Source organism: Podarcis pityusensis (assembly GCF_964106645.2).
Source record: "Podarcis pityusensis genome assembly, chromosome: 10".
NCBI lineage: Eukaryota > Metazoa > Chordata > Lepidosauria > Squamata > Lacertidae > Podarcis > Podarcis pityusensis.
In genome coordinates, this window is record NC_138035.1 from 19,478,402 (window position 1) to 19,498,610 (window position 20,209).

Below are 20,209 nucleotides of genomic sequence, written 5' to 3' on the forward strand. Positions count from 1 at the left end.
ATGTTGTGACACATATCTGGTAGATAAACTGTACATAAGCAGGCCAAGTTATTCAGATTTACATTAATTCCACAATGAGTGCCTCACCACACATATAGCAGGGCTCAACTATAAGTTCTAATCCAAGTGTACCAGCTTGCACTCATCAGCACATCTGGACTTTGTTAAACAGTACTGCTTTCCAGAAGCTATGCTACTCACCCTCCCAACTCCAAATAGAGCCCCCACAACCAGTATGGCACCAGGAACCAGTTAAGAAAAATTACTGGGAGGGGGTAGTTAAACTGTGGCCAGAATATATGGTGACAGTTGCACTTCATCCTTTCAATGATACAGGAAATACAGCATGAACACTGAAAGTCAATCTGGAACAGGCAGCTCAGTTTACTGGAATGGCCTGGTCAATGCTAAGCATTTTGCTATGAATTTGTCTCTATATTAAAACCCATTCCTGCTACTGAAACACTAGGAACTTTAAATTAAAACAACACTAATACCATATCCTCTTTCTGAAATACTTCTCCTCATCCAAAGTTAAACACAAGCACACAGAGAAATTAAAGAACCAGAATATCTTTGCCAAAACTCTTCCCTTCTCTTTAACAGTAACCAATTTGCTAGTTGAGTGGGTGGGAATCTGATACTGTGTGAGGAATGCAAATAGGGAAACTGAAGGAATCATCACAGAATGCTACAAAATAGGTAGTCATTATTTGGTTGCTGAATCTAAGTTGTTCAATCAAACTTTTTGTACGCATTCTGATGACTGAAACACTCTTGCAGAGGCTAGTCACTGCTACCAAACTGAGTTTTCTAGTTTTGTTGTGATTTTTTGCAAAAATTAACAGTTTGTTGATGATCCACACTTTACATTGTTCATAGTTTGAGAAATACATTGTTTTACTCATTAATTTTTATTATTTATTTAATTAATGAATACTCTTGGCTCTTAATATTTTAACCAGTTTCTGAGATGATATGCTCTCATCCATGGTTGCCTTTTTTCCTTAGGGGTTGCTGGGGAGAGATTAACAGATTCATGAGGTATGAACTCCCCTTTACACAGCAAAACTGAATCTCCAACATGGAACCTACCTACTTATTGGGTAACAGAAGTTATAACAAGAATTCTACATTTCACAGAACTAATTCTGAAAATGTTGACGTTACACTGGCTACTTACCATTCATCCGGGATAGAAGTTGTGAAGCATTTTCAAAGAGTAATTTTGCTTCTGTACTCTAACCCAAAGGTTAGTGTGGCTACAGAGTTTCTGGAAAACTCCAGTTGACTTCTTTGTGAACTTTATTCTACGCTAAGTTGTAAGATAAATTAGATGTCAAAGAGCTGGATTTGAGAGAGCAATCTAGATGCTGTTCTAGCCCACGCTGCCAGATGAAAAACTTGAACTCGGGTTTTTATTTCTGCCAAACTATTTAATAACTCTGTTGCCAAGTGGCCTGTCTCTTGGGCCTTCTAATCTGGTCTGCTGCTTCTGGTCTGGTGGAGGATGTTATTCTGTCACCAGTGTTGATGTAAGAGCCAATTGCAAGCCCACTTGGTTTTTGTACATGGAATTGAAGGAGGTGCCATCTTGTACTTTGCCTTGTGCAACAAAATATATTGTGTTGGTCCTCCATAGACAGATGTCTTCAGTTGTTGCTTTCATGGTGGTTAGAAAATGAGACAGAGCTTGTCCTGTCCCCATTGCTGTTAGCCACATCTCAAGTGGAATGTATTAAGCAGAATGATACTGATGGTTACAAAATGCTTTAAGGGGTTTAGAAAGTTACCTACTACGTATATGATTTGGATTTTAACTGTTCTTCAGTCTATAAAAATGGAACTACGATGCTATGCTGAACAGGTTAGTCAACTGATAGAAGGGCAGCCAAAAAGACCACATAAAAGCAGGTTTTCAGGAGACACCTGTTTATTAAAAAGTATTTTCTGTGAGAGTTACAAATCTCACATTCTTCAGGATAAAAACCTAAGAAGCTCATGATAGGAAAATACTCTCAAGGTTTTTACTTGGGTTTTTGCATCAAGCCTGCAGGATCATAGATTCTCATAATACTAGAATTCTTTCCTCTCCTCATATTGTTGGGGATGGATGTCAAATGTCAAATGCCAAGAAGCATTTTATCAGCATGGTGAAATGAAAATATGTATTTTACATTAAAGTCTGTGTATCAAAGCCTTTTGTTGGTGAATGGCCATCTTGCTGCAAAGTGACAGTATTTATTACTCTTCCAGTAAAGCTGAATATTACAAAAACTGTAAAGTTGATTTCTGACCTGTTTTAATGTTGGTTTTAACTATCGGAAAAAGAACTTAATTGAGCAAACATTAAACATTTTATTTCAATATTAAATGTTAAGTGAAAAACCACTGCTACCAGAGTACCGGTGCTTCAGAAGAAACCTTTGGTGGAAAGGCTTTTTGGCTCCAATTTGCTGCCTTTGGCAACAGAGTAATTTAGTTGTAATAGGAGTGAAAGTGAAGTAAATGGTGGTGGTGGTGATGGCTGGGGGCCCAAAAGTGGCTGTCCAAAGATGGGAGTTGCTGCTAACTATCTGGCAAATGAATTATTTAGCTAAAAATCACCAAGAATAGTTTAAGTGACTTCTATAGCTTTTCAGAAGTATCAATTTTCCTTCAAACAGCTCTCCCATGTTTGTGTTAGCTAGAAAAAGGAGGAGGAGAGCATATGTCTCATAAGTTGTACATGAATTTTTCTGACAATAAGCTTTGTTATCTACTAATCTAGGATAGCATCTTAATAATAGGCCTGCATGCCTATAACTCTCTCAAAATAACTTGTGGGACTTCTTACAGAAAATAAGGCTGGGTTTCTGATGTGCCTAGAGTTACTACAGGTAATAAGCACTTTCTTATTCCTCCATGGAAGCTAAGCTGACACTTACAGACACGATGCTCCTATTCAGTCCCAGGCACACATGGAATAAACTGCTTATCTAGACCCATTTTAATCCAGCCCAAGCTGTAACATGGACTGAGATTCCATCCAAAACAAGATCAATGCTACTTGTCTGGATTGACAGGCCATCCACACAGAGCAGTTCTGTCTTATTTGGATTTAGCTTTCAGTTTATTAGTCCTCATACAGCCAGTGTGGACTCCAGGCACTTGTTTCATATCGTAGTAAAATAAAATGATCAACGATTTTTAATGTGTAGGACTTACTTCAGTCTTGCACGTAACTATTTATAGGACAGATTCCTAACCCCACCAGAAACTGGTTGCCTTTAACCTTTGGCGTTTTCTCTATTTGAGAAAGTCAGAGAGTCAGCCTTCATAGCTGGAAAAAATATTAAAGTGCTGTAGTAACTTTCAGTTTGGGGAAGGCATGACATGTGAGGAAGTAGGTAGCAGCCGAGGGGATTTGCCTAAGGCAAGCTGCAAATTGCATGGCAGACTCACATATTGAATCAAACAATATTCTCATACCTGTTGCTTCAGCTGTTGCACCAAGCGGTCTTTCTCTCGTTTAAGTGCAGCTACTTCATCTTGGGTTTTTTTCTTGGAGGACGACAGCTCCAGCAGAGCAATATTGGCATCTTTTTCACTAATGGCAGCTAGAAGGGCTTCTTGCCTGAAAAAGAACAGGCGAATGGCTTAATTGCATGTACATTCAACAACATCTAATTGTACCTGGTCAAGTTTTTAAGTTTATTACTGCCACCTGCCCAAGTCCCCCTTTAAAATCATGCTTTTAAAAATGATTGTCATGAATGCCAAGCTGCTAGATCAATGCAATGACCAAGAGTGGTGTTATGTGAGAAATTTAAATGAAGGTGGCTCCCAGACACAGCCACCTAGCACTTATTGGGGTGTGGCTGGTGCTGTTTGCTGTTACTTCCAGTCTGTGTCTGCCTGTGTCCCCATGACACAGAAGAGGGGCCACTGGAGGATGCTTTGCTGAAGGGGCTGTCAAAACAGGAGCCAGGCCTGGGAGACCTCTCCAAATTGCAAATTATCCACCTCCACCTTCATTCTAAATGGATAATATAAACCCAAATAGTCTGTGTAGAAGTTTGCAATCAGTCCTTAGTTCAAGGTGTGAACTCAGTACACTTCAAACCACTCCCCCTCTCCCTGTACAATATGCAGCTAGGCCTTAAGTAGAAAAATTCCCCACAATAAAGGTAATGATGTGGTCACATGATACAGCTTTTATTCTCAACATCTCCATAGAAATTCTGTATGATATAAAAAAAATCAATATTTGCTTTCCCATAGTTACAATGTTTTGATCCTCATTCTTCTTTCAGGATTCTCAGACTATAGAATCACTGCTCAGTTGGCTAAGACAAGTGATAATGAATGCCTTAATCGCCACCCCAGCACCTTAGTCACTATATCCCCAACACAGTGTCTAATGATTCAGGCCAACTTTTGTCATTTTATTTTTTTAAAGATTGCTCCTATTTCCACGATTTAAACATGCAAGCTATCAGCTGGTACAGTGGTACCTCGGGTTACAGACGCTTCAGGTTACAGACTCTACTAACCCAGAAATAGTACCTCGGGTTAAGAACTTTGCTTCAGGATGAGAACAGAAATTGTGTGGCGGCGGTGCCACCGCGGCAGCAGCAGGAGGCCCCATTAGCTAAAGTGGTGCTTCAGGTTAAGAACAGTTTCAGGTTCAGAACGGACCTCTGGAACGAATTAAGTTCTTAACCCGAGGTACCACTATACTGTAGTTCTCTTCCTAAGTACTACCTTTCACATTATTTAATTAAAGGATGCTGGTCCAAATGTGATATTCCTTTACTGGTTTTACACTTGAAATTATTTATAGCAAGATTAGCTAACCTGTGGCCCTCATGATGGTGTTAGCCAATGTGGCCAAGAATCATAGGAGTTGTAGCCCAACAACATTTGGAGAGCCACACAGTTTGGCCATCCCTGATTTAAAGCTAAAACCCACTCTAGATCTTAAGACAGGTATATGGCAAAAAAGCATTACCTTGTCCTCTCAGACCAATATGTAACCCAATATGAAAGTCATTATCGTAGGCTTGTTGTATGTATGAATGTAAGTGTAAATTGGTTTGCATAATTAAAAGAATGCCAATCTTGGGGTGTATGATACCAACTATGAACTAGGAATTTGACAAGCACAAAAGAAAGGGAGGGAAAACATGCTAGAATTGGCAGGAAAAGATAACACATAGTCCAGCCACACACAGAAAGCTATCATGTCATGCATATTGCACTTGAAAAGTTACTGTCTATTCTTATATTAATCTGGGCAGATCCACACATGGATACATGCCATTTTATGATATTTTGCCTCTTGATGATTAGCAGTTGAAAGTATCAACTGCTGTCACTGAAAGCAATGTGTTTCAGCTGGTGCTAGTTAAGCAATATGAAAGCTCTGTCTATAATATTTGATCTGTGACAGCAGTTTCACAGGTGTAAGTAATCACTCAAAGTTGCTGTCATCAACTGATGACTAATGAATAAACACTAGGTATGCAGTTTTGGACAGATTTTTCAATGAGTAAATTATTTTAATAATTTAAGTCAGGGGTCAGCAATGTTTTTCAACCGTGGGCCGGTCCACCGTCCCTCAGACCATGTGGTGGGCTGGACTATATTTTGAAAAAATATATGAATGAATTCCTATGCCCCACAAATAGCCCAGAGATGCATTTTAAATAAAAGCACACATTCTACTCATGCAAAAACATGCTGATTCCTGGACCGTCTGTAGGCTGGATTGAGAAGGTGATTGGGCCGCATCCAGCCCACGGGCCTTAGGTTGCCAACCCCTGATTTACCGGCACCGTATTTTTTGCTCTATAAGACGCACCAGACCACAAGACGCACCTAGTTTTTGGAGGACGAAAACAAGAAAAAAATATATTCTGAATCTCAGAAGCCAGAACAGCAAGAGGGATCGCTGCGCAGGGAAAGCAGCAATCCCTCTTGCTGTTCTGGCTTCTGGGATAGCTGCGCAGCCTGCATTCGCTCCATAAGGCGCACACACATTTTCCCTTACTTTTCAGGAGGGAAAAAGTGAGTCTTATAGAGCAAAACATATGGTAAGTCCTTATCCTATCGCTGACAACTGTAAGTTCTATGAATTGCAGATTTATTCTACTATTAGAACTCTACCATCACATTATTCGACTTGTACAAAACAGTAGCAGCACAAGCACTGTGCAAAATAATTCCTGGGCAGAAATATAAGTTGAGAGTGAATTACTGGGAGCCCTGCACTTGAAATGTACTGCTTTTTCTCTAACAATACAACCCTGTGTAAGTTAACTAAGAGTCCTAAGGCTTAACTCCCTAGTTAAGTGTGTTTACAGCAGTCTGTAGCCTTTACTTTTTTTAAGCAAGCCATTCAGATCTCGACAGATCACAAAGCACATTCAGGAAATCTGAGGAATTCCCCTGTTAACAGATTCCCAAGGCATACTGCAAAGGCATCTTGGATCTGGCATCAAGGATATATATTGGTGTCCTAGTTAAAGGCTCATCCATGGAGCAAGACCATTTGCTGGTCACATTTCTCCCATTCCTGCTGCAGAATGATATGAATAAATCACTGGGCCGAGGTCAGAGCAGCCTGCCCATAAAGTGATTCATGGACCCAGCAGCGCCATCCCTCAGGACTATGTACTTTATTACAGTAAACCTCAGAACAAGATACAATTTCCTGTCTCAAGGAGCAGCTTTTAAATCAGGACACCTGGACAGCCCTGCAACCACTTAGAAACAATAGATCTCAGCCCTGCCCGTGCTTCTTGTTGCTGGCCTCTGCTCACCAGTGAGCTGCTGAATTTCAGTTTCAGAGGTAACTACGGTGGCCCCACAGTGATGGAGTAAAATTCTTAACATGCTCGATGTTCTCCCTGTTCTAGATCTGTTATTTTCCCCATTAAAGAGACTGGTATGTTTTTTATACTAATTTAAGAATAAGGAATGCTCTGGCTGCACAGATCACAAAGCTGCTATGAATTTGACTTTTTAAGACTAATCTCCATCACCTATAAATCAATACAGGAACATATTTTGACAGTAACCCAGGTTTTTGATCATTACACAAACCATTATATTTTCCACAAAGGCTGTATTTCACAATTCTTTGCTAAGTGATTGCTATCAATGCTGACCAACGCTGCATATCATTCAAAGCCATAGAAGGACAATAATATTTACTGAACGGGGTCCTTTACCTTTACCTTTTAGCTAAGTCTAGGCTTGCTAGTTCAACTTCCTTATGCTTGCAAAAAAGATAGACTCAAAACACCTTACTTATAAGCTGATTCAAATGCAATGCATTTGATAATGATTCCAGTTTAATGTTAAAAAAAAAACTGTATTAAGAGATTACTGTTTATAGTACAGAGCTTATTTATGAAGTTGATAATGGTGCCCAATGGGGTCTTAGAGCCCCGATGATTCCTTCCCCCAAACTGAAAATCAACTTCATATATGAATAAAACCCCTACAATACTATTTGGGGTTACATCTCATCTTAATTGCTGCATATAGTACATATATGCACATATAGTACATAGCACATATAGTAGTTATTTACACTGAGAGTATATTGGGGGCCTTTAAATCCCCTCAGTATGTTGGATGTGGAATGTTTCTCCCCTACTTTGTTTAAAGTGGGGGTTAACCTTAATGCAATTTTAATTGAAACCCTAAACAAATTTCATGAATGTACCACCCCTTTATTGTAGGTGGCAGTTTGAGGCAAATATTTCACATATTTTATAGCCTTTGTAGGTTAGTTGTAACCAGCAACTGACAGGGATGTTAAAAGCAGCAGCACGTGGTCTCTGCTCCTCTTCTCAACTATCAAAGATTAGAAGCATGCTACAAAAATGTTGCCTTTGTTGTAATACAGAAGTCATTACAGCAGTCAAAGTTCACCACAAACCCTACCTAGGGGATTGATGCTAATAGCTTTCATGTGGTTCCAGAACTGCCAAGTTCCTTAGAGAGAACAGTGTTCTCAAATATAGGCCAAAGCCCTTCTCCTTCCTGAAGACACAGACAGCGGCCAATGCATGCTCAAAGCAGGGGTTGAGCTGAGGGGAGAAAAGCAGTAACTGCTTGACAGAAACAGGCACCTTTTCACAGAGATCTGCCGTTGACATTTTCTGTCCTGGGCATCACTGTGGAAAAACTCTGAGGCTAACTTAAAAATAGAGTTAACAAATTCTTGAAACCAAGAATGAAGTTCAGAGGGGCAATAAAGATAACCTGAATGATCTTATTACAAAAAACTGTGAACATTATGACAAACACTGAAATGCAGCTGGGAGAGGGAAGATTTTGAAACCCAAGCTTTCCAAAGCTGGAAACATTTTAAGAAATGAAGCAAATGCAGCGAGGGGGGAAAGGACTGAGAAGGTTTTTAATGACAGGAGCCAAGTTTTCAGATAACCTGTGTGGGACAGAAGACTGAGAAAGTGCAGCCCTTCTATAAATAGCCTTAAACAAAATCAAATAAAAAAAAAACTCCTTCAGAGGAATATAAAAAGGCCTGCTGGTTCAGACCAATAATCCATCTCTTCCAACATGCAGTTTCCATCAGCAGTCAGCCAGATGCATAAATAAGCCCTCAAACTGGGCACTAAGGCAACAGCCCTCTTCTGCTGCTTGCCTCAAGTATTCAGAGTTACACTGTCTTGGCATATGGAGGTTCATTTAATTGTTAGGACTAATAGATTCCCTCTGTAACAACTGTGTAGAACAAAAACAGGGCAAATCTTAGAATTGACAGGGAGCCTGGGCAAGCAACTGCTTACAATAAAAAACAGTTTTTATAAAAGCTTCTGCATACCTCAATCTACCTTTCAGATTCAACATGTAAAACTGATTAGACAACAAGATTATTACAGAATTTCCATTTTAGGAGTTATGTCAGAGTCAAAATAGGTTTTAGTCCAACAAGTCACAAGTACTGAAACTAAGTAATACAGGCTCTAAAAAAGTGGTTAAAAACAAAACAAAACCACCCAGATGCAGGGTAGCCTAAGGTTGTTTCCTATTACAGGTTCTCTTTACATGAAGAGTATGGAGTAGCTTTAAGATGGTTCCAGTTATTCTGAGAAAATGAGGATTCTCCCAGAAGGGATGTGTGTGAGATAAAGCGTTGTGTGTAGCTAAGAGAATGGGGCTCCATTTCTGCCTCAAAGCTTGTTTGCACAAATCTGCACCGACCTCACGGTGACTATTCATAAAGCATCCCCAAAAGAGCTGTAAAATCTGCTTTAAGCCCAGGTGCTGTAATTGCTGTCTGTCAAAACAGAACTGTTTTCTCAGTAAACATTTCAAAGCGCCCAGTGCCAGGTTGATTAGTTTGAGGGTGGGTGGGTGATGGGAGTGGTGAATGAGGGACAGAATAAGACTGATGGCCTGTAGACACTGAGCTTTTATTTAGTTAAAGCACCCCAGAGAGACTCCAACTCCACAGTTTAGAGAGAATTCTTGCCTTTCTAGCAGAACCATGCAAGCAACAGGAAGGAATTGTTACCAAAAACGTCTGGGTTCCCGACATGGGAAATGTAAAGCGGTTCAGGAATCAAGAGGAGATCAACACAATGCCCCAACTGGAGTTATTGATCCTGCTGCTCCCAAGGTATCCAAATCTCAAAATGAGGTAATTCCTTTTAGCACAGGGCGGAAGACTTTTCCCACCACATCCCCCTTCAGCAGAAAGTGCTTGCAGTTAAATCTTTCCCTGGTTTTATTCACGTCCTGACCTTTAAGCTGTGTCCTTCTTATGTCCCTCTAAGAAGGTGAAGAAGTCTCCATTGGTGCTAGCAAATGAAGACTGGCCGATGTACTTATGCACCTCAGACTGTGTTTAACCTCAGTTCCAATGCTACTGGGCTCCTAAAACAAACACCCAATGCAGATATTATATTGTAATATTATTTCTTTATCTAGTCATTAATTTATATTATATTAATGAAAATATTATATTAAGCTGAGTGTATGAGAGAAGGGAGTACTCCAGCCATATTTTGAAGGATATGGAATATGATGTCTGAATGCAACCACTGTTGTTTGTTACTGGTACATTAATTGTTATTTGTTCATAAACATGCTGTATCATACAGTATTTATTGGTTTGCCTCCTGTAATCAGTATAAAAGTGTTACTTAAATATCCATTTCTTTTGTCATTGCAACAGAGATTGAGTGCATTCTCATGACACCACGGCTGCCATTTTTCTGAGTTGATGGGTTAAACTATAGAGCACAAGGAGTCAGATGTCAGCATTATTAATTATAGTTTCTCATAACTTCTCACCAAAGTTTTGTTCCCCAATGATTTCTTTGGAAATTGGTTTCTCAGGCAATGGGATGTATCCAATGCCAGGGACTTCTGTGAGTGCAACAGAACTTCTTTCTTTCCTGTTCCCTTTGTGGACCCTCAAACTCAGCTCTTGGGGGTTAGGGGCTCCTCCAGGGCAGATTTTAGGGGGTGCAGGGGGGAAAGAAACACACGTCTTGCTGCACTAGTAGATCTCTACTAGCTCAGCACTGTATACAATTCGTTGTTCTTTATTTGGCTTACCTTACCTTGTTCTGCAAGTTCAAGATTAGAACTGCACTTTCTTGGCTCATGTATTCCCATCCACATTTTAAAGTATTCATTACATTGTATATTTTTATTTATAAACCAACTTGAATGTTTACTATGGAACTTCTGTGGTTTTAATATGGAACAGTGTTTCAGAAGGACACAAAATATACAAAATGAAAAGCTAGTTACTTTTGGTAGAAAAGAGATAAATAGTATCCTGCCCAACCCACACCCTCATGGCTACTGAGTTTTGAAAAACAACACTTTATTTCCATTTAAGATGGTGCTCTTTCCCATGAACTCAGACACATACGATATCTTTAACAGAAGAAAAACCTTCTTTTTCACTTAAGTGAAAAACCATAAAACAGAATTTCACCTACGCATACTATTTCATAATCGCTGTAGCTGGAGATACATCCTATACATTACAATATCAGGGGAGTAGCTCACTAATTAAAACTTTAATTAGGTCTACATTAGATTTTATCCATTTTCCCCACCTCACAACCATGTTTAATACGAATCTAACAGAACATTTTAAATATAGCAGCTGTGAATTACAGAGATTGTGGGACTCAGCATGTGGCTTTGCAACTCTTGTTCCTTGGAAAGCTTATCAGATCAAGACAGTCTTAATACACTTGTATCTCTAACCTTGATGGGCGACTCCTCCGTATCAAGGAAGTTGGAAACTATTTTATGGGCCACTTGCAAAACACTTAAGAGTCTAATTCTTAGCAGTTTTTTAAAACTGTTCTGCATGAATTAAAATTGTCTAAGTATAAATTATTGTGGATTAATCCTCTTAAAAAAAAAGCAGCTATAAAAAAAAATGTCCTAATATGACGAAGAAAAGGTTCTTCAACCGGAAAATGACCCATTCATAAATATTTGCCAATGGTTTCAAAAAGAGTTTCCAGGTTTGCACTAATGAAAAGCACAAGGCTGGTTGACAAGGAACAGGACAAGCAGAAGGGTGACATGGTTGTCTTTTCAGTCTCAAATAATATCTGAGAACTATTAATTCCTTGTTGGGAGTCCAACTGCAGCAAGCACTGGATGAAGGAATGCATGAGCTGTACAAATATTTAACATTAAAAAATGAGACAATACAAAACACTAATGCAGCTATTTATTTGTTTAACATTACCCCATTATCTGTTGTACAGTGGTACCTCAGGGTACATACGCTTCAGGTTACAGACGCTTCAGGTTACAGACTCCGCTAACCAGAAATAGTACCTTGGGTTAAGAACTTTGCTTCAGGATGAGAACAGAAATCGTGTAGCGGTGGCGTGGCAGCAGGCCCCATTAGCTAAAGTGGTGCTTCAGGTTAAGAACAGTTTCAGGTTAAGAACAGACCTCCAGAACGAATTAAGTACTTAACCCGAGGTACCACTGTATAAGGGAATTTGGAGGATCCTCAATCTTGCCTCGGATTTAGGCTGATCGCCAAAGAATTGATGCTTTTGAATTATGGTGCTGGAGGAGACTCTTGAGAGTCCCATGGACTGCAAGAAGATCAAACCTATCCATTCTTAAGGAAATTATCCCTGAGTGCTCACTGGAAGGACAGATCCTGAAGCTGAGGCTCCAATACTTTGGCCACCTCATGAAAAGAGAAGACTCCCTGGAAAAGACCCTGATGTTGGGAAAGATGGAGGGCACAAGGAGAAGGGGACGACAGAGGACGAGATGGTTGGATAGTGTTCTTGAAGTTACCAACATGAGTTTGACCAAACTGCGGGAGGCAGTGGAACACAGGAGTGCCTGGCGTGCTCTGGTCCATGGGATCATGAAGAGTCGGACACGACTAAATGACTAAACAACAAACAACAACAAGTAGTTCCATGAACAGTAGCAGTTAACAGAGCAGTTGTGGCCAGGGAATAAACTTGCATTAGCAATTTAATATTGTTTCAACTACAATATCATAAAAGAGATTGGTTGGGATTTTTGTAAGTTCTGACAGATATTTCACTGATGCTGGCTACTTGGATCATAGGATTAAGATACCTGCATCTCAAGTTTTACTCTTATCTCCCCTTGGAATTCCTAAGACATTTCCACAGAGTTTTTTGGGTTTTGTTTTTTTTAATGAAGGCCATTTCTACAAGAAAATTAGTCATTTGGAAACTTTGGCATGTTTTCTCTACTGTCTATCAAATAAGGGAGTTGCTTTTCAAGTATTAGCATTCCAGAGCTCCAGTTCTACCAACAATAATCAATAGTTGACTTAACAATCATTATATTTTTTCAACCGGAGTGGAAAGGCTTTCAAAATAAGATGGTATGTTGGAAAAAGTATGTTGTGGGGTAGGTGATTCCAACCACAGTACAGAACAGTTAGATTCCCATAACTGAAAAACATGAAATAGCTGAATTCATTATCATTTGATTGTCTTGCCAGAACTCTACTTTATGATATGATTATGCAGGCTCCAGTCCTATGTTTTCCAAATCTCTTTAAGCCTGCAACTGTACTGATATCCCCCCCCCCCCAAGAGAACATAAGATGTGTTGTGGTAAGTACTTTTCGATGACAGAAACAATAAACTGAAATAGCCTTTGGAGCTGTAGAGCTAATTTTGAAATTTTAATATTTGTGGCAAGGAAAATACTGAGCAGTTATGCAGAAACAGAATGGTTGGTGTATGATGTAGAAAGAATGCCAATTAATCAAAATAGCAATTTTTAATCAATATTCATTCCAATACCAATGCCTTTCTCATACAGATAACTGCATTTCTGTAAGAAACTTTGGCAGCTACTGATGATCCCAAATCAGCTTGCTTGAATCTCTGCACCTGAATGTAATGCACATTCCTAATGAAATACAAGTTATTTTCCAGGGGCCTATATATCCGTTTTCCTTCAGTGTTGTACCTTGTTTTCGTGAAACATTCTAGTATCCACTGCCAGAAGTCTACTATATGATATGATTATGCAGGATCCAGTCCAAATCTGTTTTCCAAATCTGTTCAGCATCTTTTGCTACCACAATCCATATTCTATATCTAAAAACTCAGAGATACTGGTACATGTTCACAGCTTTTCTTATATTTATTACATCTATGTCTTGCCTGACTTCTAATGAGTTTAGGGCAGCATATGTTGTTCTCCCTCTCTCCACTGTATCATCGCAACAACATAACAAAAGAGTAGCCCAGCTGTATCTGACCAAAGGCTCATCAGTTCCAGCATTCTGCTCTCACAGAATGGTATTATAGTGGTTCCAGTTTTACCTTCAAAACCGAGTCCAGAAAGTTGCAATGGGGACTATCTTATCTCCAGGCCTATTTAATATCTACATGAGGCAATTTGAAGTAGTCACTGGAAGTTTCGGAGCTAGGTGCCATCAGTATGCTGATGACACTCAGCTCTATTTCTCCGTAACATCTGAATCAGAAGAGGCTGTGTAGTCTCTGGGCCACTGCCTGGATGTTGTGGTGAAATGGATGGGGAAAAACAAGCTGAGCTTGAATCGTGGCAGGATGGAGGCAGTGTGGGTGAGTAGCTCCTGTTTCTGAAAAACTGGCAAACTGCCTACACTGGATGGGGCTGCACACCCCCTGAAGGAGCAGGTTTACAGTTGAGGGTGTTTCTTGATTCAGCTCTTTCAATGGTGGCTCAGGTAGCCTCAGTGGCTACAAGTGCCTTTTATCAACTGCAACTGGTTCCACAGCTACGACCATTCCTGGACTGGGGGAGCCTGACCACAGTAGTTCATGCACTGGTTACTTCAAGATTGGACTACTACAGTGCAATCTACATGTGGCTCCTCTTGTGCTTGATCAGGAAGTTGCAGTTAGTACATGATAGCTGACAGGAATGAGACCTTGTCAGCACAGAACACCTGTGTTCAGAGGTCTGCACTGGTTGCAGATTTGCTACTAGGATGAGTTTAAGGTGTTACTATTGGTATATAAAGCCTTTAGCCAGAGGCTTTATCGTAGGCTTTTACCCACAATATCACCTTACCGCATATGTGCCTACCCAGATGTTTAGAACATTTGTATGAGTTTTATTGTTTATTTTTAGTTTATTCTGTTGTGGTTTTAACTTTCTGTATTTTTAAAATTATGGTTGTACATTTTTAAAGGAATGATTTTATTGTTTTATCTTTTTTTGTAAACCGCTTTGAGGTCTTTTCTACAACCAAGCAGTATATAAAGTTTTTATATATATATAAAAATGTGTGTGTGAGAGAGAGAGAGAGATTGAGAGATTGTTAAAGGATTAACTGGTCCTTCCTTCCTCATGTCATAGCCTGCAGATTCACAAATCATCCTGCACAGTTAAGAAGTTGACAGACAAATATGAAAGTGTAACATCCACACAGTTTTCTCACTTCAGTGTCTTAATGGCTGCATTTTAAATGCTTGAATAATTTCCCCCCTCTGTGACAGGCTACTAGCTGTGCATAATCAGAGAATACTTACTCCAACAGGTTTCAATCTCTGCTGGAGGTCTTTGGCAGTACCTCCAACCAACTTAACAGCATTTTTATTTCCCACTGCCTCAACTAGTTGTTGGGTATCGGTCACCGATTAACAGGATTGGCTGAGTACTGAAAAGCAATGCTCTTTTGCAAGGCTGATGCTCTTTTGCAAATGTGCACAGAAACAGTGCCAGTGTGGTGTAGTGGTTAAGAGCGGTAATCTCGTAATCTGGGGAACCGGGTTCGTGTCTCCGCTCCTCCACATGCAGCTGCTGGGTGACCTTGGGCCAGTCACACTTCTTTGAAGTCTCTCAGCCCCACTCACCTCACAGAGTGTTTGTTGTGGGGGAGGAAGGGAAAGGAGAATGTTAGCCGCTTTGAGACTCCTTAAAGGGAGTGAAAGGCAGGATATCAAATCCAAACAAATACATAAGAAAGAGGGTCAATAAGATCAAATCTCTAGGAACATACAACTCCCATCATCCCTAGCTAACAGGACCAGTGGTCAGGAATGATGGGAATTGTAGTCCCAAAACATCTGGAGGGCCAAGTTTGGCCATGCCTGTTCTAACATCTTGATAAACATTGGGGGAGCTGCATAATAATCTACATAGGCGTGGGGTGGGGCATGTTCAGCTACTGGATATTTTAGCTTGTTTTTCACTAAACCTAATGGCCTAGAGCAGGTTACATGTCCCAATACATGAATAAATATGATATATTATATGAATACATGAATAAATAAAAATTTAAATACAAATGATCAGGGTTCTGGGCCAACTCACAATGAAGTGCGATACTAAGAAACTTGTCATAACAGCATCTGTTTCAGTGAACTCCAAGAAGCCACCCTGAGAGCCCAGAACTACACACACACACACATGCAAAGCAAAGCATGCCCTCACATGCAATCCTGTACCCTCTGCGGGCAATCAACTGAAGATGAAATCTAATGTTTTGTGAATAGAAACTTGGCCAGACTGAAATGGTTAATTATACCGGCAACTCTGACCAAACTTTCCTCTCACGCATAGTTATAAAAAAAAAATAGAAAAGAAAGAAAAGCGATTTCTGGGCAGATAATTACTTGGCATTCTCTAACCTATAATCAAGTTTAAAAACACACTTTGGTTTCCTTGAAATATGTCACGGGAAGCAAAATATGAAGGGGCTCTGAAAGCTTGGCAATATTATTCGAAATAAACTCTTGGAGTGCTGACAAATACTTTTAATTAAGAGTCATCTGTTTTTCCTTAATTCTTCTTCTTAAATATGTAGTTTTCCTTACTTTCCCAAGTCAGGCCTCACTGGCTTACTGCATATCTACCTTACACTGGAAAGGAGAGAGAAATGTGTGCCGGATACGGACAACTCCTTTGGGTCAAACACTAGTTAAGACATAATCTGAAGATGAAAGCTGCCTTCTTCAGATGACAGCTCCATGGTCTTACACTGTATATTGCTATTTGGGAAGCCCGCTTTTGCCATCTGGGGAATAAATGCATATACTGTAATGTGCAAGTCTCCCATGTGGCTTCATTGTCAACAACAGGGGGACATCAATAGCTTCCATTTTGGGTGGTCAGTCAGACAGTCATAAAGCTATTATGATGAAAACTGTACCAACAATCATACAAATGAAAGTGTGCAAGCATTAATCCCACATTTTGGGATTAATGTGAAGCAAAGCAGCATATTAACATAGTAAAGATCAAGTGACAGGGGATAGGGAAAATGAAGCTAATATGTCCAAAACCAAGTGCAGGCATTAATGATTTCATGGCTGAAGTAGACTGCCAGGAGAAGTAGACAGATGATCAAAATACTATGCTGCATATCTTAGCAACCAGAGCTATTAAAAAAAAAAAAGTATTTATACACCACCAGTTCACACAGTATAACACGGTAGTATACAACAATATATAAAATATAAAACAGCATAAGAACAGTAAAAGAAAACCATTAAAATGACTGTCTAATCAAAAAAATTAAAGAGTTATATAAGACTGTTTACCATAGGCCAGTAGGTGTTTTATTTTCATGCGCTTTAAAATTTTATATTCTGATTTTCACACATCTAGATCACAAAGCTGCTTATAACAAAACAAACAAACAAACAAACAAACAAACAAACACATAATGCACAAAATTTAAAACATAAATTAAACCTCAAAAAACAGGCACCTGAAACTCAACAGATGGCGCCTGTCTGCATTCCAGTGGGAGGGAGTTCTACAGAGTTGGGCCCACAATACCGCACAACTTCTAATTGATATAAGTTGTGCTTCTATGGAAGACCGCTAATAACGCTACTTCACTATAACTGGGATGTACAGGGTATGGTGGCGCTTAAGGTACCCTGGACCTAAGTTACTATGGGTCCATCTAGGCTATCTCACTGCTTCCAACTATGGTGTCTCCAAAAAGCTTACAAGCAGGGCATGAAGACAAGAGTCCTCTCTGGCATCTGGTATCCAGAGTCATACTGCATGATGCAATGACTAGTGCTGCGACTTGGAAAACCCGGGGTCAAAGCTCTGTTGAGCCACTGAACTCACTGGGTGGCCTTTGGCAAACCACTATCTCTGTCAAGCCTATCATGGTTGTTATGAAGATAAAATTCAATAACCTCTTATAAGCGACCCTCAGCTCCTTGAAGGCTGTGTAGGATACAAATCTAAGTGTACACACATAGAGTACCTCTTAGGAGTTATCTAAAGTGCTAGGATTTGAGGCTGCAGAAAATTACACAACAGGAAAAGAGCCAAATGGTTTTGAGGGAACGACATCGCCAATGTTAACCACAATTTTTTCACACATCACCTAGTATGCTGTGGCCTAAGTAAACATGAAAAAGTTAGTAGCAGTAGAAATGCAGCAAATTAAATTGGAAATGTGGGGCAATTGGATGTAAAGATTAAGGACTGCTTGCAACTACTTCCAGAAAATCCAGATAACGTAAACTGTATGCTCTGCAAAATATATTCAGTAGTTAAAGTAACATTATGCATCTGCCTTTCATAAACACACATGCTGACCTCACTTCCCTCACTGCCTCCGCTTGATCAAGCTGTCTGGTAACTCCAGCTGATGGATGCAGAACACAGTGGATATATATTTTCATGCATTTCCTCAAGTACCTGTTGGTGGCAAGTTACATTTCTGACTGTATCCAGCAAAGTATACCTGTTAATTTTTGCCTTAGATAGATTCTATTAAAAAGGGGGAAATCTTGGCAAGGCCAAGAGTGAGACTTGCCCACTGTCTGGGTTCCCTTCCCACCCAGCCAAAGGGGCAGACTTTTTAGTTCATTATCACCTCATCAGCATTTCTGTCAGCTGCCAATGGTGAGAAAAAAGACTAAGCCACTCACTAATTCCTGGCTTTTCTGCCTCCTCCAGCAACAGCAAATCCAGAACAGATGGGCACTGTTTAACCCTCTACACCCAATTGCCTGCTTTGATCAGGCCAATCAAGCCAGTTAGGGTAGAGGGTGACTAACACATAGCATTTATGCAGCCACCACAATGAGAGGGGCACAGTGGGAAAGGGCATTTTTAAAAAATGGCATTAGGGAGATTTAAGTTTTAGAACTAGAACATGAAAATGAAATCATTGGTGGCTTGAGACCTGGAGATTGCCACCCTATATACTCCATTATAATCATAGACATTGCTGGTAGGAGGAGAGCCTACCCAAAGAATTCAGGTGCCAGGGTAAATCCTGACTCTTCTGAGCAGCCTATAGGCTTGTTCGTTTTTGCTGTGCATTGTATAACTCTTGTTGTTTTCTACATCTGCTCCTTTTTTCCTGCTGGTTTTTGACTTGAGTATTTTTGTGTAGAGATCATATACTGCACAGTGCCTAGTGCTTTTTAAAATATTTATTCAAAATTAAGTGAGAGGAATAATCCAAGATCTGCCTGTGGGCGCTTATAGTCAAAAGGTGGGATATAAATCTTCCAAACAAACAAGTAAATCATTGTTATAAGATGGCTAAAATTGTGAAAATCAGAAAAGAACTGTTACTTAAAACAAGCTTTTTTTAAAGAAAGAAAGAAAAAAAAACTAGCAAGCACGCACATTCCTGTACATTTACAAAAGGAACCAGTTAGTTTATCACTCACAGGATGAAGAGTGGATTGAAGTAGAATAGCTGGACATTACTGAAAATCTAGAAACGAAATTAAGTAAAATGGGAAATGCAGAACAGGCATAAGTTTCTTGCCAACTGTACTAGGTTTTGATGGGAGTTTTTTCAAAACACTATTGCTACTAACAGAGTCATCAACCTGACTCCAGCCTGCCAGCTCCACCAAGATGTAACTGAAAACGGGTAATCAGATTCCAAAGAAGTATTATTTGCTTTTTCTGGGGGGAAATTTGGTCCTGCTCCTTTTCGATATTTCTGGTGCCCAAATCCAGGAACTTCAGTCACAAGAGAATGAGAGAGGAAAACAAAGTATTCCTAAACTTCTGAAATGTTTAGCTGCCAAGTTTTTTGTTGTTGGTTTTTTTGGTCTATTCTTCCTGCACATATATGCTACTGGTCCCCATTCCAAGGGCCAATGTATAATAGGCCACTCACAACATGAAACAGCTTCAATGGACAGTACGGTGCAGACACAATAATAGTGGACAAGTAAGACTTTTTGTGACATTATCATTGCCACATACATAATAGGTTTAATATGAGGTCTTAGTTGCGTCCAGAAAGACTTGTGAGTCTTTCTCCACCATAATTTTAGCTGTCTTCCCTTTCATTTCATTGCTTCCAGCTCCCCAGTGAACCAAGGAGTTTTCTGAGCTCTGCAAGAAGGAAGAGGATGCTTAAAAGAGGTTGGCTCCATTACCTGGGCCCTCTGTATTCTACAGATTGGCCAGGATGTTGGCAGAACCACAGCCTTATCCCTTGGAAGCTCCTGTCACCTCAGTCAGGAGAAATCCACCAGGATCCATTAATCTTTGAGGGGCTGACCATTCTACTAGGCTTCCTGCTCCTGCAGAGTTATTATTTTCTCTCCTTCCTGCCTGCAGACCAGTACTGCTGCTGATACAATATATCTGCAATTATTCATTTCTAGTAGACTGTTGAACAGGCCATCTGGCAAGGGCTCATGACAGACAATGGCAACCCCTCTTCCCTGACCACTTGGTCTATGCTGCTACACCA

General features: G+C 39.9%; 1 protein-coding gene across 13 annotated transcripts in view; it reads right to left on the reverse strand.

The window, feature by feature from the left end:
- ERC1 (ELKS/RAB6-interacting/CAST family member 1) overlaps positions 1-20,209 on the reverse strand; it is a 161,261-nt gene that overhangs the window by 36,918 nt on the left and 104,134 nt on the right. For all 13 annotated transcript variants that reach the window (XM_080971582.1, XM_080971589.1, XM_080971577.1 and 10 more), the window contains one exon: positions 3,472-3,616. In XM_080971582.1, the coding sequence (XP_080827708.1) occupies positions 3,472-3,616 (145 nt within the window). The remainder of the gene's footprint in view (positions 1-3,471; positions 3,617-20,209) is intronic.